The sequence below is a fragment of the Lepisosteus platostomus genome, chromosome 2, assembly GCF_059453375.1.
Source record: "Lepisosteus platostomus isolate fLepPlt1 chromosome 2, fLepPlt1.hap1, whole genome shotgun sequence".
Classification (NCBI taxonomy): Eukaryota; Metazoa; Chordata; class Actinopteri; order Semionotiformes; family Lepisosteidae; genus Lepisosteus; species Lepisosteus platostomus.
In genome coordinates, this window is record NC_142612.1 from 5,369,216 (window position 1) to 5,391,940 (window position 22,725).

Below are 22,725 nucleotides of genomic sequence, written 5' to 3' on the forward strand. Positions count from 1 at the left end.
ACAAACCCAGAAGCCCGTGCGCCGCGGTCGGGGTGCAGCTGATAAGAAGTGGCCGTATGCAAAGATAAAGGAGAAACTGTCTGAGGCGTCTTACTTTAATGATGGCACAGTGTTCTGTTTAATTATGTCATTCGTTAACTGTTTCGATTCTAGTCTTCGTAGGAGAGAGAATAAGATAAACCCATATGATTGCAACAACGGTATGAACACGTATTTACAGTATAAAACTATCGTCAAACATATACTATTTGCCTTGCTTACACAATATTAATGTTGCTTGGGAACAAGTAAAGGTTTGTTACATGCCAAAAATAGAAAAAAGTGAGCTTTCTTTCGTGTGTGAACACATGCAACACACCTGTACGTGTTCCTTTGAAGCCTACGCATGCTGACGCAGCTCCCTCCTGAAACTATTATGCTGCTGAGATACGTTTCTCTTCGTGCTAAAATCAAAGTAACCAGTGCACTAACTGCGATGTTATACACAGTAGGCTGCTCGCTTTGACAGATACAGCTCTGTGAAGCGCCTATGTCTCCGGTATGTTTAAGTCACCATGACAACAGCAGCTAAACCCATCTGGGGAGTCTTGGAAAGCGATACGGCACAAGAGCGGACAGTCCACGCTGTCCCTCGGCTTGGCTTTTGGTACCTCTGAAATTTCCGTGCTCTGCAATTTGTAATTTGGTCATTTACCGCACGATAGAGCCAGCGTATCCTTTCATTTGGTGCGAATTAAACCGGTGCGCCCCGCAGGGAGACCTTCAATGGCCTTCCTATAAAGGCGAGGGGGCTGTAGCCTCACATGTGAAACTGCGGGATCGTGGGTGAACGTGTCCGTCAGACGGCGGAGGCAGCGAAGCAGATGAGGAGCAGGGGGAAGGTTCTCGAAGTGAAAGATGGTGATTTTCCCCCAACAGAGAAAACGTGTTCTGTGATGTTAGTAACTCCACGGTTGTCAGGCATTATAATAATAATAATACTAATTGCTTACCCTTAATTACTGCTTTTCTGGACACTCCACCCTAAACTCACTACAGGTAATGGGGAACAGAGTAATGAAGAGATGGGGATAATTAGGAGGCCATGATTGGTAAGGGCCAATGGGAAATTTGGCCAGGATGCCGGGGTTACACCCCTACTGTTTTCAAGAAACGCCCTGGGATTCTTAATGACCACAGAGAGTCAGGACCTCGGTTTCACATCTCATCCAAGGGACAGCACCTTTTAACAGTATAGTGTCCCCGTCACTATATTGGGGTATTAGGACCCACATAGACTGCAGGGTGAGCGCCCCCTGCTGGCCCCACTAACACCATTTCCAGCGGCAACCTTACTGTTTCCCAGGAGGTCTCCTACAGTACATCCAGGTAGGCTCACACCTGCTTAGCTTCAGTGGGTTGCCAGTTGTGAGCTGCAGGGTGATATGGCTGCAGGCATGTGGTCACTGAGGTGACAGGTTTGTGAACTCTGGGAAAATCTGCAAAATACTTGAAAGAAACAGCCCTTTGCTTGCAATGCAATTGTGTGCATGATTCTGTTAGGTTTTTCCTATAATTCTTCCTATTTAGAGGATATCAAAATTCAGTTTCATAATGTGAGTCTGCATGGATATCAATTACTGGAGACCCTTGTGTGAAATATTGAGATGAATTACTAGTTTTATTAGTTAAAAATACGTGTGAAATCAACGTGATTTGGGCATGACCATCTCATCTTTCCTGAAATACAATATATGCAGTTGTCCTGTGGAGATAGAACAATAACATTTTATTTTTTATATATATAGTCAAATAAAGTAGTAATTCGTGGACATTGTGGTACCTACAGTATCTAGGCTTCCTTGAAGACATTGTAACAGCTGATTGGCACAATCTACGGGTGTTATGTCTGTGTACAATTCAACACTCAATGTCATTCTAAATTCTTTGTAGGACTTACAGAAGGTCTAGTCATCTTCAACATCAGCAGTAGATGTGTCCACCTCTGCCAGTCTTGTCCTGTTTTACTGAATGTATAGGAATGTACAGTATGACATACTAAAAGTGCAGGCCCTTTTCCTCTTTAGGATACTGTAGTAGGAAGTCGGGAGCAAGTCTTTAAAATTGTTTCCTTACCCATAAACCTGTTAAAACAACTTGCTAACCAATACAAAATAAAGTGGGGGTATATTGCTGCCTTTTCTCTGTATCTAATGGTATTCATTCATCTTAATCCAGTACCCTTACTCTACCTCTCTCTCCCACTTCTGTATGCACCCAAAGCCTGAGAAAACATGGTCAGCAAAACAACCACAAAGCTTGGCATCAAAATCTTGCTAATAAGAAAGAAAGCAATATTAGTGACAGTTCACTTTGTCACATGATGTGAAATGTTGCCTCAAATACATACTCCACAGGACAAACACCGTATATGTGCCATCAGTTTTTAGGAAAAGTTGAGATGGTGCTTTCACACACAGAACAACTAATTTTTTTCAACTCTTGACTTAGCTGGAAAAAAAAACAACGTTTCTAAAAACAAGTCTTCACACTCTTCTTCACACAATATAATGTCATTCTTTGATTAAACTTATCAGTTTTGCCTCAGGACCTGTAGCTAGTTTACTTTTATGATATGGTGAAACTTGCTTGTTTTGCCTCAGACCCTGCAGATAGATTACACTGCTAATGTATGATACACCACTTGACATTTCACAATCTGAGATAACTGGTCAAGCCCTGGTTTCGGATTAGACCCCCTTCCTTGTGAAATAACCTCTGTTACAGTGAAATTAGTTCACTGACAGCTGAAGCCATTTTCTCTAATATTCTCCTGACATGTGTGAACTCTGATTTATTGTTCTGTCGCAGTCTCTAGAGTGTTTCTGTACTGTTGCCTTGCTTTCTAACCCCTTCTCTACTGTACACCGTACTGTAGGTCCTGTTTCTTTGTACTTTAGTTACAGTGAAATATCTTACATTTTTCTTAAATATATGCCAATCCAGTGTGGACTCAGCAGTTTGAAGACTTGGCTGCACAGGAACATGTTTACTCAAGGTAGAGATACGTTGACAGCAATCATGTAGAAATTTCTGGTTTCCTAACGTACAGAAGTCAAACAACACTACTGTATGTTCATGTTTTCCAAGTGTCAGCAATATTTTACAGATAAATCTACAGTACCTTGTTTCTGTGTTTTCTGAGTCAGTCAATAACAATGACATCAGTTGCCCATTCTGTATTTCACGTTACGTAACTACTTTAGTCCTGTTATCATTATATTTCGTTAAAAATTTACTGGTGACATACTTGAAATTACTCCTACACATTTCTATTTAAATAATGACACCAACTTTACCCCAGATCTACAGGAAAAGCCAACTCCCAGTAGTTTCTTGGAAATAAGACAAAAATGGAAGCACTTCATTCTTTAAGGTCCAGTATGAGGTATGAGGTATGTTTTAAGGAAACAATGAGATTAAGTCAAAAGAGTTAAATCAGATAATCTAATCTCTATCCCAGTAGGGTTCAATCAGCCCTTTAGGATCTCTTGGGCATTGTCAGTCAGTTACATGTTCTAATCTCTTATAGTTCTAATCGGATATAGTCTTTCCAAGAGCTCACACTGGCGACATCTCAGCTATAACATTTGACCAGGTAGGTGACTGAGCATCTTTAGCGGCAGAACGACTCAGGTTTCTTAAATTTCTTTCTCTTAAGGTTCATTACATTCTAAATCGCAAATCAGCCCAAACTTGAATTTATAGAGTTTGGGTGAAAAGTAAAGTTCACCTAGAGATTTAAACTAGTTTAAAAAATACAAGGCTCAAAAACAAAGTATCTTCTTTAGGTGTCATTGTGTAACATAATAACCTGGCAGTAGGTCTGTCCAATGACATGATTTCCCTATTTCCGAACACTCATTTAGTAAAAAAACAAAAACCTAAAAAAATGAAAAGAAATATTTCCGAGAACTACTGGGAGTTGTCATTTACTGTCGGCGGTGGCAGAAACATCTTTTTTTGGCAAAAAACTTCAATGAGCAAGCAAGTGGTAATCGGAAAAACTGTCACTAAGTAAAAGCCACCTAAACCTTTTTGTATTATTGCTTTTAGGAGTTAGCAAGATCATACTACATATTCCTAAACCAGATATTATGGTACGTAAACCTTTATGGTCCCTTGAAATCACACTAAATGAACAAGTTAAGCAATTCAGTTTCGTTGCAGCCTGTATTTGTGAATTTTAAATCTTGAGTTAACTAAGAGAAAAATGTAGAATCTGTCCTGTATGCATATTTTTTTCAGATATGCAGTACACAACTAAATCATGTACGTATAAGTTATTTAGTGAAGGAATTGAGATACTAATGTAGATGTACTGTAAATTTTAGTTATAATTGAAATGAAGGAGTCTTGAATTGTTCTAAGCTCCTAAATGTGAGATTAAAATACAGCCCATTGATGGAAAAATGAAATATTTGCTAACTTTTTCTAACATTTCTTTGTTTTAACTAGTGGTTTATTGTATTAAAGACTTTCAAAGAAAGAACTTGACATGTACTGTATACAGTATACTGTATTAAATAGAAGTAATTTCAAAGGAACTAAAAGTTATTTGGCAAGGCTTTCAACGATTTGCAAACACTAGACACCACTCTTTTGTGACATGAAAAGTCAAAATAATATTTTAAATATTTTAAATTAATAATAATAAGGCGTAATAAGCTGGAAAGAGATGACAGGAAAAATGACTTTAAAAAACAGTATTTCTACAGTTCTGAAAATTAACACGCTAGGTTAAAAGGTTGAAAGGTTAGATTTAGTCAGTCTTTTCTCAGTCTCAGTGTAGGGATGATGTGGCTCCTCATGTTAAGATTGAGTAACTATTCCATGTAGCCCCAAACTCAATTGAGGCAGAGGTTGCAAAATAATGGTGATGTTGCAATGCTGAGCTCAGGGCAGTGAACACTGGCGGGGGGGGAGCTGGATATCAGAACTGTTGAACCTTCCCCGCTCGTTGTACCTTATCAGTCAGTACAATAGCAGTTCCCATATGCAGTGTGTTGTAGACCTTAAATTAATTTGAGTTCACTCTGGGCTGTTTAAAACATATAGGTGTGTACATTTGTGGCGCAGTTCCTAGAGATCGAGGGTGGTTAAGTGTGCTCTCTTAATTCTGTTGGGGCTTTTCACCAGCAGACTGTTAGACTGATACGAGGTGATGGCACAGTGTGGGCTGGCTGGGCTCCTTTGGGTGTGACCCTGAAGCCTGTATCTGACTGATAAAGTGGAAAGTTAGAGTTTTTTACAAGATAACCTTTATGTTCTGTCTGTACAGTTTTTGGGGGTAGAAAGCCTACAGCCAGAAAGTAGCTGATCGATTATTGTGTCTTGGATGGTGTGGAGTGTCATACTTTCTGTTACGACCAAGAACATCTAGTGGTTAAATAAAGCTTAGAATCATTTTCAGACTGAAGGTCAGTGCATTTGTAGTGAAAATGTGTCCAGTTGTGTCATGAGCCTGCAGAGATCAAGAGGGACTTAATTGTCCATAATGGCAAAACTGCCTTCACTGAAGTGGAATATAAAGGGTAAAAGTGTTCTTAAGTACTATATTCCATCTCATTTAGTAGTTTTATTGATGGTATATCAACAGAAAACAGAGACTTCCCATTTAAGATAAATATGAATCATTTTCTTAAATTTGTAATAGATAAAATTAAGATTTTTTCTTAATGTTTCAAAGCCATTTTATTACTGGCATTTTTTTTAAAAATGAATCGTAAAACCTTTCCTCTTTCAATGGAGAAGGCTACCTACAACATAATAACTACTGTCATGGTTTGATAGAGGACAGCCAGCTGTCCTGCGACTTCAGTAAATGAATCGCATGTCTTGATGTGACAGGTTATAGAAGGTGGAGTGTCAGATATTACAGCTTTAGTGATGAATGAGGCTTCAGAGCTGGTTTTTGGACATTCCTTTGCCTTGTGCTGCAGGTGTGACGAATACTTCTTCATCAAGCACCGGGGGGAGACGAGAGGGATCGGGGGGATCTTCTTTGATGACCTGGACTCCCCCTCCCAGGAGGAGGTGTTTGCCTTCGTGAGGAGCTGTGCGAAGACCGTGGTGCCCTGCTACCTGCCCATCGTGCGGAAGCACCTGGGCGATACCTTCACCCCGGAGGAGAAGGGCTGGCAGCAGGTGCGCCGAGGCAGGTGAGAGGCCGGGGGAGGAGAGCAGCAGGCCGAGGACACAGCTGCTCCAGCCTCTCGCGCGCTTTTGCAGTTCTGAGCCCTGCAGTCATCACTTCTGTTGGGTCCCATTACGCGAGACGCTTCTGTTCCGTTGGTTCTGCTTGGTATTTGCACACGTGACATCGTTCTCTTGCATCTGGAGTAACTTTCTCCTGGCTGGATGTGAAAGTCTCATCCGAAGACCCATAACGCCAAGCAAGGCAGCTGGTACTGAGGCAGTGAGCCAGGTTATGATGACTCACTCTTCAACTAGGGAAGTCATTACATTATTTGGAATAGCTGAAATAGTTCCCTTCGTGTTTGTACTTTGCATAGTTTAACAGTAATAGGGCAGTAATAGCAACATCTGACAGCTGTTTTTCTAACATCTAAGCATTGTCACGATAGGCCCTTTTGGGGGAAAACTTCCTTTTTCTCGGTACTTCAGTTGTTTCATTTTCTCCTAGTAACTGTAAACTTAAAAAGAAGATGTTCCCTGAAACTCATAGTATTTTCACAGCATTTGGAATAATTGAAATATTACACTTGACATGTCTGCTTTGCATAATTTATCAGTAATAGGAAAGTAAAAACAACATCTGACAACTCTTTCTTGTCTAACATGCAAATCTTCTCCTGAAATGTCCTTTAATCAGTGCTTCACCTTCTCACTTTTTTCCTCTTAAGTGTAAATTTTTAAAAAAACAATTTCCCACGAACCCTTTTCCACATGAACAAGTAACCACACCTGTGTGTTTTCTGCTGGCATCTGGACATCTGCATGGCCCTGCCTGCACTGAAGTGCCCCAAGTCATTCTGCTGCAAAGGTGGCGTTGTAGAAAAAAACAAATGTAAAGGTTTTGGGAGTGTGGAATAAGCCCATCCAACCATCTTGTTTAACCACACAGCATTACAGGGCTTCTGGAAAAGGCAGGGTGAGACTTATTGAACTGATTAGCTGTTAACTACCAAAATGAGTTATTATGGGCATAATGGGCATCACACCTGAAGAAGGCTTCACGGCCGAAACGTTGTGTTCTCTTTCTTCTTTTTTTCAGCATGGAATAAACCTATTACTTGTTCCTTTAATGCCCATTTGTCATTCTAGCTTTCTTCTGAATGAATGATAACGAAATTGGATTATTTTTTGCAGGTATGTGGAGTTTAACCTTGTCTATGACAGAGGAGTCAAGTTTGGTCTAGCAACCCCTGGCTCCAGAATAGAGAGCATCCTCATGTCTCTGCCGCTGACTGCCAGGTGAGGAGAAGCTACATGCAGGCACTTGCCTGCGTATCATATTGATAGTGTCACCTGACACTGAAGAAGGCTTCACGGCCGAAACATTGTGTTTTCTCTCTTTTTTTTTTCAGCATGGAATAAACCTATTACTTGTTCCTTTGCAGCCTACGCATGCTGACGCAGCTCCCCACCTGAACTACTACAGCCCATATTGATAGTGTGTCAGTTCAGCTGTGAATGTAGGGTTGACGTGACCGGAACTGAAATACTGTGGTTGAGATCTTGTGAATGTTATTACTGCAGTTAGTCTTACTACTATTGTTATGTGAAATTTCAATTGAAAAGTACGGAAGAGACAGGACAATTATAAGGTTCTCAGCTAGACTTGTACTGTATATAAAACAAGCTATTGCAATCAACCATAAGAGCAAGAGACTGTGGAAATCATGTAATTATGTTAATCTTTTGAAACAATTTAAACAATATACATTCTATCTAAGGTACACCTACAATAGCACGTACTGTATACAGCAATTCATATTTCAAATAATACAGTACATCACGGAAATGCTCAGCTGACGCCCCAGGTAGGGTTAGGGCCTGGATGGCATGGTGCGCCGCACGATAATTATATCCCAAAACGGAGTCAGTCATATCAAGAGTTTTAACCAAACATTATTGAATCTCAGTCACTTGCAAGAGCATGATCAATGGTTTTGATTGTTTCCCACTCATACTTTTTGGTTTGGGGAACATATCAAAATCCGATGACCAGAGAAGTTCAAATATAGATCGCGGAAATGCTCAGTTGACACCCCAGGTAGGGTTAGGGTTAGCATTCACACACTATTCAGACAATTATTAAGCTCAGCGCCGGATTTTGGGACCCAAGTCAGGTTTAGGACGAGTGTTTTTTTTCTCCGATGCCCAGGGAGGTTCAGATATACTGTATCTCATTTAATCAACACAAAAATGTTGCTCTATATAAAACAAGTTTTTGGAACCAACCAGAACAGTTTCCAGAGAAAATTATTTTAAAAACATTTAATTTTATTTCTTTGAAACATTTCACATTTCAAATTATCGTCAAATATATAACACATCTAAGCATTATTCTGTTATTCATTTAAGATATGAAATAACTTCAGTTTCTTCCCTTAATCCAGATTTGTGCTTATGTGATATACACAGAACTTCTAAATAAATATGTTACAGGATGAGGCATTTTAAACAAAAAACTTTTAAGAAAAAGGAAAGTAAAAGGAAAATGCCATAGATTGTTTTGTAATGATGTTTCAGGTCGTCACATTTTTTTTCTCCTTCCCAGAATTATACAAAACAATAACTACATAACATTCCACTTCCAGTAACCAATCTGACAGCCAGCTGAATTAAAAAACTGAGGCTTTAATGATGTTTAAGTCCTAAAACACACAGTTTAAATTACCATGTAATGAAACAAGAGAGGCAAATGACAGAAAACTTTTCCAGGAGAAAGAGAACTAACAAGAAAATAACTTTTTTACATTCTACTCAGGGTACACTGAACACACCACATTCTGTACAGAGATTTTAACAATTTACATTCTATGTAAGGTACACCTACAACAGCACATACTGTATACAGATTAAATCAGGTAACAGTATTTCCTAAACCTAATCTACAACGTAAAAAAAAAACAACTCATTTGAGGGAAAAAGATAAATAAAGACAACATTTGATTCTGTGCACACATCTTGTATTTGCCCACAGAACAGATAGCTATCAAGCTTAAATATCTATTATTGTACAAGATATTAGGGAAATTACATCCAAACTACTGTGCTTTTATACTCCTGTAGCCTGTCCTCAGCTTTTATCCACAGCTACTGTATGTTAAAGTTACAGTCGTTTAACTTCATCCTGAAACCCGAAGTAACACCAGCAGAGGAAGACCGCAGGACACATACTGTACAGTACAACATGAAGGAAGGGGCACAGACTATAGCCAGACATGGCAACAACAGTGCTTCACACAGCACTGCAAAAAAGCACAGGCAGTTGGACTTTCACATTGGCCCAGCTTGCTGTAATCCAGTTATGAACAAAGGCTCAATACTAGCGGAATCTTGTATGCAAATTATAAAAACCGATCTAAGTCTATTAGATCTGTATGAGTCTTTTAAGCTCTTTGAAATACCAATCCTGTGTTCTTACCAAACAGGAGGCTGACAACAAATTGAAAACAGCCTTTGTGATATAAGACTTTATGTGTCTAAGAAGTTCCTTCAAAAGATGCACAAACCAGACACTCTAGGATGCCCAATATTGTTGTTCTGTAGATGCCCAACTGCTAATAAGACCACTTGTTGTCCTAAGTTGGACGTCAGAGATATTAACCTACTTTCCATCTCTTTAATGGCTTTTAATTTCAGGGACCAGTTTGTCTGTAGCGATGATAAAACACCAGCCCAGCTAGGGTTATGTACACCATGATTCCCCATGACAACGGGCTCATAGCACACGTTTACAAAACATGCCATGTGTCACCGTGACTACCAAAATGGGATCAAGTTATACCAACAGCCTTTTTTGGGTGGGAGAACCACACTACCCACTCTACAAGCAAAACATCAATGACTGTAGTCTCACATGTGAAAGGTTTATACTTTTATGGTCCCTAAACATCCATATTTATGCTGTTCTTATAGTGAAAAATTGGTTCACTGTGGGTAATGACTTTCTAGATCTGAAATAGCGGGGCCCCCTGTACTGTTGCTGTGAAAGTAAGCACATTCAGTAGTTTTCCGTTATGATCTGATGATGTGTGTGTTACACAATAAGAGTTTTGTATAATGAGGAACTAGGAATAAGCCCTTGAGCTTACAAAATTTCATAATTCTGATAGGCGGCTTTAAAATTTTGTTTCATAACAGTTTCATTTAATGCATTTTGAGAAAAAATGTGAAAGACAGTTGTAAATTCACTTGAAATTAGTACTTGATGTACAGGTAGACAAAAGGTTAAAAATGTTAAAAAGTTCACTAGCTTATTCATTCAATGTCCTTATACAGCTGAAGGAAGCACGGGTATCGAATTCAACAACATTGTTGGGTAGTATGTTCTCACAACCCTTCGAAAAAGGAAGGGTCTCCTACTCTAGGAGGTGTTTTACATGCAATTCTCTGTAATTTCCATTTGTGTTCACTAGCTTCTGTTTCAATCTGGAGTTGGCCATGGGCATTAACTCTTTGTGATTTCGGGGGTTTTAAATACCTGAATCAGGTCTCATTTCACAGAAAGAACACTTAACATTCACATAATTCACACATTTTCTCAATATATTCCATGGGATGCGTGAAATGCTCTGATACATTATTTGATGCCCTTTAGTCAAAAGATATGGTCCACTGTCAAAATGCACATACAGAAGGTTTATAAGACAGTCGTCATACAGTACTTGTACGATTTTTATGTAGCCTACCAAAGTTATGAATGAGAAGGACCCCCAATGGAGGTTGTAGGTTATTGCCAAAGGATGCATCCCCAGATTTTTTAATTCCCCAGAAATGGAAGTTAGAAAACATTATATATTTCATTCATTGAGATATAACCGTTTAAATATAAGGGCTCTTTTAAAGAATTGAATTTTCTGTTACTTTCCTGACAAAGCTCTCCTGTCATATTTTTATAATAGTGATAAATACAATTAGGAAGCTGGTGAGGCACTTTGAGATACGGCACCATTGACTGATGGCAGTGTTCTTACAGTATAATGTGCAGTTAAAAAAATTACTTTATAAAGTATTGTTGAATAATCCTGATGTTGCTGATAAGGTTATAAGCAGAAAATACAGTAGATTAATACATTATCATACTTATTACCAATATACACCTACTGTATGATTCAACATATTTATTCTGGGCAACTTTAATTCAAGATGATCAGACAACTATATGAATGTGTATACTGTGGATGATCATTTACAGTACACATGATTTACATGAAAGAACAACAAAAGAAATGAAATCCAGAAAAAGTATTCATCCCCTTCTAATGATTTTCCATTTTGGTGGACCAAAAGAGATATTAAAAGTTTTTAAAGTTACTATTGATACATTAAAACTTTGAATGCTCAAGTTGAAAACTGTTATGGGTGAAAGGAGCATTTTTGCGGAATAATAAAAAACTAAAATATTCTAATCGAAGAGCCTCATAGTCAGTGATTTTCAAGGAAATAATTAAACATGAAGACATTTCAAAACAATCCAGTTGTAGAAAAGGACAGAGCAGGAGCTAGTACAGTAAGTTCTTTCATCTCAGTGTCAGTTTATACATTCAAGTTGTTTGAAAACATATCCACTTAACAAAAACATGTATATGTCATTTTCAATTCAATTCTAATTGAAATGGGATATAATTAGAAAAGACTAAATGGTTTTGCAGGGCACAGTATAATAATTATTTCATGAAATTTGCAATTGAGGCACTCCATAAAAAAACATAATATTTTCAACATCTGTAATCACATGTTTTACTGAGAAACGTGTGGACCACGAAATTCCCGATATGCTTTTTTAAAATGCATGACATCATTTACAAGAAAAACTTCCAGATAACATGATCTGTCAGAATGAAACTCCTGTAAACGTTTAAATAGTGCCTCTTGGACTGCCCAGTTATTCATTGCCAGGGAGGATTCAAGCAGCAGTGAGAGAGATGGCTGAGGAGTCAATACTTTCATACCTCCAGGACTTCATTCCTGACTCCTTCAGCCAGAGGAGCAAAATCCTGGCTGGCCGATTCCTGAAGCTGGTGTTCGGAGTCCGGAATGACACCTGCAAGCTGCTCCAGGACATCGATGGCAAAGAGTTCAAAGTGGACCGCTGGGAACGGGCAGAGGGTCAGTGCTCTTGTCATCTCACTCATACTGCCTCATCGCGTACAGTTTGCTCCTTTTCTGCTCTGTTTCTGGTGGGCTGTAGTCTTCAGGCAGGAGTTTTAGAAAAACACACATGAATTGTAATTACTCCTGACTGCTAAACTGCAGCCAGCACACATAGTATTACACTTGTATTCGGCATTATACAGTATGCATTTAACTTTAAAAAAGCATAATGAACAACCCTAAAAAGTTGAGATCTTAATTATTATTTGGATTTGCCAGTTCTTCATTAGTTTAGTTATTTGCAAGTTTTAAGAAAAAAGAAATCGAGTGAAAAAAGACTTGCTTGTATAGCCACCTTCATTTCATAGACCCCTAGAGAAGCCCTGGATCTATACTAGTCTTGTTCTTTGAGAGGTATAAGATATCTAGTCTTAACAGATTTTAATTCTTTTGTCTTTTTCTTCCATGCAGGAGGAGGAGGGATAGCCTCCTGTCTTTATGAGGGCAACAAGTTCTTGAATGCGAATGTGGATTTGAGTGTGTTGCACGGACACATCCCCTCTCAGGCCGTTGACCAGCTGCGTGAGGCTGGGAGGATGTCCACAGCCTGGCAAAACGGTCAGCACTTCTGTTTTCTCATTGCCCAAACAGTCTCTGTCAGTAATTGGTTTTCATTATTATTTTTATTGATGACATTATTAGAATTGAATTTGACTGATGCCTGTTTCCAGATCAACTTACCTTTCTTTACGGATGCAATCTCAGTGAATTTACTACTTGGCCCACAACCTGTCAGTTACAAATCCAGAGTCTGTGCATGTAGTTGTGCACATCTTCTTTTTAAAAAAATTACAGTTCTATAATGTGGAACTTATGCATGTATAGATCTGAAACTTCAAAATATTGTAGCTTGAGTTGTTGAGACTTGAAACACACCTGTGTGTAAAGAACAAACTTTTAATGCCTTTTACTATGACGAAAATACCAGACCCAGTGGGTCTTTTCAGTTGTTGAGGAATCCTGTACTGCCTGCAGCTTTTAGCCAGCTTGTCTGTGTTCCCATTCCCAAGGCAACTGCAGGGCCACCCCTGTGTTCTCTCAGTTCAGCTCTGGATCAGACAACAACCCCAGTCTTAGTCAGAGTGTGTCTCCCTGCCAAACATCCAGTGGTGGCCACTACAATATATCAATGTATCTACTGCACCAGTGCTTTGAAATCAATATTTTATAAACTATTGTCTCGGAGAACTCCTGTCCCATGCTAGAACATTTGGTTTGTCATTATGAAAGAGAGCTTAAATATATTCCATATTTTTAGGGACTGAGAACTTCTTACAGAGGCCAACACCTGCTCTTTCCTAAACCTAATTGTTCTCTTCTCCCCACAGAGGATCCTGAGTTCCTCGTCATCGCCGTGAGCTGTATTATTCACACCCGGAACCCTCATGTCCCCTCATACAACTTCAACCAAAGGCTCTTTGTCATAAAAGTCAGTGATGGTAAGATGCAGCTTTAGAAGAGACCATCTAGAGAAGAAACAGCTGCTGTTTAGACACAAATATGTACTTTCTCATGCTCACATTATGCACACATTTTACATCTAAAGGTACCTTAAATAGTAAATAATACTAATACTAATTATAGTAAAAATATTTCACATATGGATGAAGAGATTGGCTGTGATATACTGCTCTGTAATCAATAATATTAAGCCATTAATAATTGCTTATATAGGCCACTCTACAGGTAATGACTCCCCTCCACCACCCCCAGTGTGCAGCCACACCTGGATGGTGCGACGGCAGCCATAGTGCGCCAGTACACACCAGCTCTCAGTGGGCAGGAGAAAAGAGAACTGAAGCCAGTTCAGAGATGGGGATTATGAGTAGGCCATGATTGGTAAAGGCCAGGGGGAAATGTGGCCAGGACACCAGGGTAACACTCCTACTCTTCTTGAGAAACGCCCTGGGATTTTTGATGACCACAGAGAATCAGAACCTCAGTTTTATATCTCTTCCAAAGGACAGCGCCTTTTTACAGTATAGTGTCCCTGTGACTATACTGGGGTATTAGGACCCACACAGACCGCAGGGTGAGCGCCCCCTACTGTCCCCATCAACACCTCTTCCAACAGCAACCTTAGTTTTTCCCAGGAGGTCTCCCATCCAGGTACTGACCAGGCTCACACCTGCTGAGCTTCAGTGGGCTGCAGGATGATATGGCTGCTGCCATTAGTACATTCTTTATCAAAATGTGTTTGAAAATTGGCTGCTGCAAGATGTTAGGCTTAGCTACAGTACACTTTGGAATGACTCCATAACACATTACAATGCTGTGTCCTGTGTACATGAACTGCAGGCATATAACAGAATTAATTACCACAAAGCCACTCTTTTAGAAAGATGTTATTCACTAAATCTCACTGAAAGTGAAGAAATTTTTATTAGCTCCATTAAGTCTATTAAAGAATTCACTCATGTGGTACTGTAGTTTCCTAATCATCTGCTCTCCGGTTCTATGATGTTTGTCTCTCATTCAGTCTTCACTCATGTTTATATTTTAAAAAACTACAGTGATATCAGTAATGATGTTGTAAAAAGTAATGATGAGATAAAAGAGTGTGGGAGTTCCACTGTCAATGGTACAGCACCCATTGGAAGCAGTTCAACCAATTAATCAATGATGTAGAAATTAAACAACATACATTTGTATGATTCTCCTGTGATCCATCCAGCTCCCAACACCTCACCTACCAGCTCATTAGCTGTAACAGGAGACAGCTGTCAGACAAATAATCAGACAAGCTGAGAGGACAGTGGAGTTTGTCAAGAACAAGCTGATAGAAAGTGATCATCTAGAGGAATTTTATTGGCACAGATGATTCTCATCTTGCCAAAGTCACTGTCTGAAAGCAACAGAATCAGGTGGTCTTTCAGGTGGTCTTTCCGCTGTGTATTACATTCAGCCTTCACACGGATTTTAATAGCTTCTCAAACGTGTGCTCTATTAATCATGACCCACTCCTGAAAGATTTCTCTGAAATGAACCAATCTGAGTAATTTCCACAGCAATATATTTCCTTGGTGCTGCTGCAGATAAGACATTGCTTTTCACATCAGAAGGACTTCACTTGTAGTGTTCATCATTGATTCAGGAGAGAAAACTCAGAATCTTTAATATCGACGAGTGACCCAGCTGCCCTGTTGTATCCATTGATGTTTTATTGTGTTCTTCCCCACAGGTTCAGAAGAGGGCTGGTTTGGGGGACACATGGATTTGTCCCCATCATACTTGGTCAAGGAGGATGTGATGAATTTTCACAAGACCCTGAAAGCTGCCTGTGATGAGCACGATCTCAGTTATTACCCCCACTTCAAGAAACGGTAAATATTTCTTCATGTTCTACTAAACGATTGATTCTGTGTGTAATTAATTAAATGGTCCAGCAATTTTAATACATATTTTTTCCATCTAAGTGAGAAAGAGTTAAAACAAGTCAAGTTCAGATTGATCTAAACACAAACCATGCTCTTTGACTCCTGGACAGGTGTGATGAGTACTTCTTCATCAGGCACAGAGGGGAGGCTCGTGGTGTTGGGGGGATTTTTTTCGACAACTTGAACTTCCAGGACGAGAAGCACTTTGACTTCATGCAGTCTTGTGCCAGAGCCATCCTGCCTGCCTACCAGCCCATAGTGAAAGCACACCTGGATGAGCCCCACTCTGAGCAGGAGGACACCTGGCAGCTGCTGCACTACGGCAGGTAAAACTCACATTGTGGATCAGTCCATTCACGAGGCTGAAGAGTCCAGCTCTGACTTGTTTACTAGTGTATAGGTTATGCTGTCTAACCAGAAACACATCCTGTTACATTGTAATGTTGAACATAAACTCTTAAACATGGACTGAACTTTTTTGTTTTACAGAAGTTTGTTTTGTCGCATTTGTCTATTTTTCTCTTGGGCTTGACAAACAAGCAAGGACTTATTGCTGTAATATCATATTTTCTTCCTAGATACATTGAATTTAATCTTATGTATGACAATGGCACGAAGTTTGGGCTTTTCATATCAGGATTCAGAATTGACACCCTCTTTGCCTCATTGCCCATCACAGCCAAGTGAGTATGCCCTATGTAGAAAACATAGCAGACATTTCCTGTACGGTTACGGGGTTTGGGTCCCTACTGTCTCTTCTGAGATCAAAGCATAACCAGGTTGGAGACGTCTTAGAGCAGGGGTGGGCAGTCCTGGTCATGGAGGGTAGGTGTGGCTGCAGTTGCTCTAGGTCTCCACACCTGAAGAGCTGGGAGAAGCTGTTGAATTAAGTCAATAATGAGCTAATTGAGCTTGTTAAGAGCTGAAGTGAAATGAAAACCTTGAGAGAAACAGACTGTACAGGACCAGGATTGACCACCCCTGCCTTAGATCTCTTGATTATAGAAAAGTCACAAGAGTGAACAGGCTTTTTAAAGCCATGTTTTGTGTAAATAAATGGTTCATCAAATAATATTTCACAAAAGTGCAGAGCATGCTCTTCAGGAACACAAAATGGTGTTATGACATGAGAATTGTATACACAAACCATATAAGTGGTCATAAACTTAAATAATTGTAAAAGAAAAATACATTTTGGTGCCAAAATATTGGTTAACATATTATGAAATGTTTTATTAGTTCTCAAACTCTTATCTAAGGAGAATTAAAATCTAATCATGTCATACTGTGATTTAGATTTCCTACTTATATTAATTAATACTAATATAATTAATAATTATTAATTATTTGGCAACTCTTACTGGTTTGTACAAGAAACCAGTCTTTTGTCTTTCAATATAATCACCCTGTCCTCCTGGAGCCTGTTTCTGCTCCCAGCAGTGAGCAGTCTGCATTGTGCTGAAAGCAGTCCTTGCTGCACATTGACCTGAGGGCTGTGTGTTCTGTGTGTGTGCAGGTGGGGCTACATGCTGGAGCCTGAGCCGGGCAGTAAGGAGGCAGAGCTGGTGGATGTCCTGCGCCGACCCAGGGACTGGGTCTAGACCTCTGCTGTGTCACCCCACCCATCACCAATCAGGCAGACTGTGGGGAAAATGCCAAATGGGTCTGCGAAATCAAATTCCGCAATACCATAGGTTAACTTACTGTACTTGCATTTGTTAAAAGTTTTTCCGTCCCAAATTAAATACTTTTTACTTTGGAGAAGTATTTTGAAATACTGTGTGTCATGGTCTGGATGTGCTGAAGTCAGTGTTCCTGACCTGGAAAGGAAAATGTTAAAGATTGTTTAAGTGCCTATGGCCTACAAATGGTTGCGGCTTTCGTTGCTTCCTTCTAAATACAGAATTTAGAGTGTGTGCTTTGGGACTTGGTACTTATGCACCATATGAATAAAATGTTCTCACTTTTTCAATTGACTTGTGGTAGACTGATATTTTTTGTTATTATTTAGTAAAGTTCTATGATGGAGAGAGATGAGAATCTGTAGATCTTTTGCACCCTTACAACACAATGAATAGCATTTATTTTTTTAGATTTCTCCTTGTTTTTTCTTAAAAGCTATTCCTTTAAAATGCTTCATCAAGTACACATTTGATTAGGGGTGTATTTCTTAATATATCTGACAATGGTCTCACAGCTCTAACACACATTTCACACGTTAGCAGTGCTGGGTCCCCCAGACCACACCCTTATCAAACCCTTGTTCCTTATTCAGACTGGTTCTTCCCCGAATGGCTTCTTCAATAATCTCTTCTGCCTGTAACGAACAGTTCTTTCCGGACCCTATGCGGACGACACAGTCCGACGAAGTGGGGAAACACTGGGGAAACGTCATGCAGGAATACGGGGCTGAAAACAGGGGGGGCGTGTCCAAAGTGCGCTGGTGCACGGGGGAGGTGTGGCCGAGGCAAACAATCCAAAAGTAATCCATTGAGGGAATCCAAAAACACAAGAATAAGTCCATAGCCAGGTGATCCATCCAAACACGGAATTAAAAACACGAACCGGGTCGGAACCGGCGGACTAGGAACAGGAACAGAGGTTAAAACCTTAATGGGACCAGGCGCTTCCAGATCCCGGACTCACACAGTGCGGAAACCAGATGCAGAGCCCGGATGAGCGTCAGCGCCTGGCTTTTAAGGTGGGCTGGGAATAGGGATCAGGTGCACAGAATAAAGTCTAAAGTGAAAGGGCTGGAGCGCCCTTAAGGAGGGGGAACTATAATCGTGAAACTGCCACCAGGTCACTTTAGTCTCCATGGGAACCAGGATGGGAGAAAGTTATGGCAGCATCGTTGTAGGAAGGGGAGAATGACACCCCCACTCTGCAAGGGATAGATCGATGACCGTCTTGGGGTCACTGCTGCTTTTGAAGTGAAATACTTCAAACATAATGCAGATTCCACTAACCGGATCATGGTATTCACATATGAAAGATGTTTCAAAAAGACAATTCTATCTTTTGTCTCATGTTCATAAGATTTGCAAATGTTGTATTGTATGTGGAATTTTGTTATGGAATAAAAAAATAAAGCATTTTATCATATTACCTTCCCTGTACACACTTTAAAACCCTGTTTAGTCACATACTGTTCGACCCAGCATTTTGCAGATTTATCTTAAAAAATGTTATAAAACTATAAAAATGATCAAATGTTTCCTTCTACTTTTACTGCAGATAATACAGTTCCAGTTCATCCTTAGAGCACCATACCACAAGACAACAAATAAAAAAATAACCTTCAACTATCTTTAACCCATAAACAAGTATAAATTCTTAAAATGACATTAGGCCGGGCACGTTCGGTGTGGAGGCATTGACCTAAATCCCACACTAGGAATTAAATAATAAGGGGATAAATCCTTGAGCATGTCTTTTTATCGTAATCTATTTCTTAAAGTTTCAGTGATGCAGCTTGTTAGTTCACTTTGGAATTCAATTAGTCAAAGAATTATTTTGGAATGAGAACCAGCAGGTACTGTTTGTGAATCCCCCATTAACAGGGTTCAAGAATCCAACACCATTCAGTGCATGTACTGCAATGCTCCTTTTTATCACCACGATTTGTTACAGCCTAATGTACAGTTTGTCTTGCGTCCTTTGTTCTGTTAATGCCAGAGCTGTAGCAAGTGCAAATCCCATTATTACGCAACCTAAGCAGTGTCCTGCCTCTGTGCTGTGTATAAGCTTGAGCCAGCTTCCAGAGGAGCCTGAGGCCTCCCTACAGCTGTGTCCTGCCTACATGTGTTCTGGCTATTACTATGTTTAAATATATTACATAAGGAATTGCACAATTAACTGCATATTCAGTGCCTTTCCGTAAGTTCTGGAACTGAAATCTAATGGTCATTCTGTTAAATTACAATCACCTATACATCAGGAAGATACTAGGATCCATGTGAAGTTAGTGCATTTTAATCAGAGCAGGTCCTCACCACTTGATGATGGTGTATTTCATTTCTATCAGCAATTTTCTGCCCTTAACTTGAGCAGTAATCTCCTGATTGAGTAGTGTTATACTGTATAAGATATGGTAAGCATTACTGTAAACGATGACTAAGTATTACTGTTAGCATTTATAAACTAATATATGCAAGGATTGTCAAAACCAATTACTGATTCAATTCAATTCAATTCAATTCAACTTTATTGTCATTAAACTTACACAGGTGCATAGTATAATGAAAAGTGTTTCTCATTAGTCACTCAGGTGCAGTATATAAATAGGACAGAAGATGAGACAATAAGACAGTTACACAATAAGACAGTTGCACAATAGCAATAATAGTAACATGTAATAACATAACATAAATAACATGTAATCAACTAATCGAGAACTGTGCAAAATTCCGCAAACAGAGAAAATTTAACAGGACAAAAACAGTGCAAGGTAATTCTTGGAACAGTGCAAAAAAATAGTGTGGTTAAAAGTAGTATGGTTAATTAATATTAAATATTATTATGCCTGTTACAATTTTACTGGGCTATCAAGGGGACAGTACAATTTTGGCTTACATGTGTGTGTGGTGGTGTAGGAGTACAGTGGTTGTGGGTACAGGAGGATGTTAGGAGAGATCATAATAAGGTGGAAGGGAGTGGGGGCGTCACCAACTTGACTTGAATACAGCGTTAGTGTTGAGGACAACAGGAAGGCTTTTCTGAACTGCCTGGCTTTCAGAAAGCTGAATTTCTGGTGCTATGGACAATGAGACTTTCTAAGAAACCCTTTAATATCTAAAGCTAAAGCTGTCTGTTTTGCATTTCCTTTTTTTCTTGCGATAATGCTTTCTTTTTTATCGTCCCCATGTAAATCATCAGCTTCGTGTCTGAAAACATTCCCAGTAGGGTGGTGTAGAACCTGGTGAGGAATAACACAGAAAAGCTCTATTAGCCTTGTAAGAGATTGGGGTTTTCTATTTGTTGTAACAATCACAAATTGTAATAGAACATTGCGAGAATACTTGACAAATTTTAGGAACCAATCAAATATAATAATTTATAAATGGTGAACCACATTTATGTTCCTGGACACTAGTAAACATGCATTTACTATTGGGAACTAAACATCAAACATGAGTCTGCAATAATAGATCAGCTCTTGAGATTTATTTTGTGAATAATATTTAACAACTTTCTTGATGAGTCTTGATGGCTTCGGTCTTTAAAAACAGTCTGCGCACAGTTTGATTTCTTGAGGTGGGGCTGCCAGTTAGACAATATGGGAACTTGGTTCGTCCCGGCTGTAGCTTCACTCCGAATATGATCAGATATTCTGGATGTTGACAAAAGAAAGAGTCCAACTATCTCATTCTATCACCTGCAATGTTTACATTTACATTTTTTAAACCCACAGTGATACCAGGATTCAGTGACGAGGTTTAGTTTTTGCTGTCAAGTCTGATTTGTCTTTCAGCTAATTTTTTTTTAGAACGCCCTGGAGGTAAAAGAATGTGGGAGTTCCACTGTCGATAGTACAGCACCTAATGGAAGCCCTTCAACCAATTAATCAACAATATAGTAATTAAAAACCATATATTTGTATGATTCTCCTGTGATCCATCCAGACCCCAAAACCTCACCTACCAGCACATTAGCTATAACAGGAGACAGCTGTCAGGTCCTGGACAATCAGACAAGCTGAGGGGACAGTGGTGGTGAGACAGGAGTTTGTCAAGACCAAGAAGAAAGAAAGTGATCATCTGGAGGTGTTTTATTGGCTTGTACTGTATGTTCATCTTGCCAAAGTCACTGTCAGAAAGCAACAAAGTCAGGCAGTCTTTCATACTGTATATTACATTCAGCTTTCACATTGAACATACATACAGGGGAAAATAACAGTGGGTTCTTGAAGATTTCTTGTGTTTCAGGAAGAATATCTTGAGCAGAAATCTGTACCTTACTCACTCTCTCAGCCTGGCTATTTGGAGAAAGTCCTGACTCGGACTGCTCACAGTCACCTTGTTTCAAAAGTCATATTGCCGGTTAGATGGAGAGACATTAAAATAGCCAATGCTTAACCTGTGACAATGAACTGTTTCCCAGGTTTTATGAGACAAAATCACTCATTAAGATCACTTTATTGGCCATATACAATTTCATGCATTAGGAATTAATCTCTTCACATATCCCAGCTTCCACTCCATGAGACACACAAACAGGGAGAGAGAAACTTGGGGTCAGAGTGCAGGGTCAGTCACCTATACAGCACCCCTGGAGCAGCTAGGGTTAAGGGCCTTGCTCAGGGACCCAGCTGAGTAGGACTCCTCTGCCAGCTGTAGGATTTGCACCAGCAACCTTCAAGTCATAGGTGCAGATCCTTAGCCACAGTGCCACCACTCCGCCAGGGACAAGATGAAATCACCAGTTGACGATTGGCTGAGATGTCATCAGGTACCCATTCTGGTACCCACCCTACAGATTGGTTGATTGACTGATCACGGCCTGTGACTTTAATATCAGGTGCAGATGTGCCATTGCACTCCATTAGATGCCCAGGAGCCAGCAGTGGACATCCATCATGGGAGTTTAGATGGTCACTGTCCTGGAGAAGACCATTATCCAGAGACAAACACACCGCCCTTACTTGCACACATGCAAAGACCACTAGGTCATTCTGTGGCTGAGATCACAAAGAGGGGCCTCTTTAGCTACATTCGTGTGCTTTTAGAGACAGGCAGAAGGCCTCACCGTCACGTCAAAGCACACAAAGACGATGAGAAATCTTTAACAACACTAAATTCCAAGTGAAACAATAGGACTTGTCGCTACAGCCTTAGTATCACTCCATGAGCAATTTTGCACCTCATTTTCACTTTTCCCTTCTTTGTTAATCAGCCAATCAAGCTCTTTCACTAAGTTGTCTTAACATTCTTCTGGCGTTTTGTTACCAGACGTATTCTTT

At 39.7% G+C, this 22,725-nt stretch overlaps 2 protein-coding genes across 2 annotated transcripts; both read left to right on the forward strand.

The window, feature by feature from the left end:
* Nucleotides 1-721: 721 nt before the first annotated feature.
* On the forward strand, nucleotides 722-9,141 carry LOC148675763 (oxygen-dependent coproporphyrinogen-III oxidase, mitochondrial-like). Its single transcript, XM_088647056.1, has 4 exons — nucleotides 722-937; nucleotides 5,982-6,200; nucleotides 7,372-7,476; nucleotides 7,590-9,141. The coding sequence occupies exons 1-4, from the start codon at nucleotides 864-866 to the stop codon at nucleotides 7,597-7,599; spliced, it is 408 nt and encodes a 135-aa protein (XP_088503182.1). The 5' UTR covers nucleotides 722-863; the 3' UTR covers nucleotides 7,600-9,141.
* Nucleotides 9,142-12,103: 2,962 nt separating this feature from the next.
* On the forward strand, nucleotides 12,104-17,740 carry LOC148675764 (oxygen-dependent coproporphyrinogen-III oxidase, mitochondrial-like). The gene is made up of 7 exons (XM_088647043.1): nucleotides 12,104-12,342; nucleotides 12,799-12,945; nucleotides 13,716-13,826; nucleotides 15,569-15,710; nucleotides 15,875-16,090; nucleotides 16,343-16,447; nucleotides 17,281-17,740. The coding sequence occupies exons 1-7, from the start codon at nucleotides 12,159-12,161 to the stop codon at nucleotides 17,363-17,365; spliced, it is 990 nt and encodes a 329-aa protein (XP_088503169.1). The 5' UTR covers nucleotides 12,104-12,158; the 3' UTR covers nucleotides 17,366-17,740.
* Nucleotides 17,741-22,725: the final 4,985 nt, after the last annotated feature.

Bases quoted from the DNA above. Each gene is read 5' to 3' on its own strand.
- LOC148675763 (XM_088647056.1), top strand. From the start codon at position 864: ATGAGGAGCAGGGGGAAGGTTCTCGAAGTGAAAGATGGTGATTTTCCC. The intron at 938-5,981 runs GTTAGTAACTCC...CTTGTGCTGCAG, and splicing joins GAGAAAACGTGTTCTGTGAT to GTGTGACGAATACTTCTTCA. The intron at 6,201-7,371 runs GTGAGAGGCCGG...TATTTTTTGCAG, and splicing joins CAGCAGGTGCGCCGAGGCAG to GTATGTGGAGTTTAACCTTG.
- LOC148675764 (XM_088647043.1), top strand. From the start codon at position 12,159: ATGGCTGAGGAGTCAATACTTTCATACCTCCAGGACTTCATTCCTGAC. The intron at 12,946-13,715 runs GTCAGCACTTCT...TTCTCCCCACAG, and splicing joins GTCCACAGCCTGGCAAAACG to AGGATCCTGAGTTCCTCGTC. The intron at 13,827-15,568 runs GTAAGATGCAGC...TCTTCCCCACAG, and splicing joins TGTCATAAAAGTCAGTGATG to GTTCAGAAGAGGGCTGGTTT.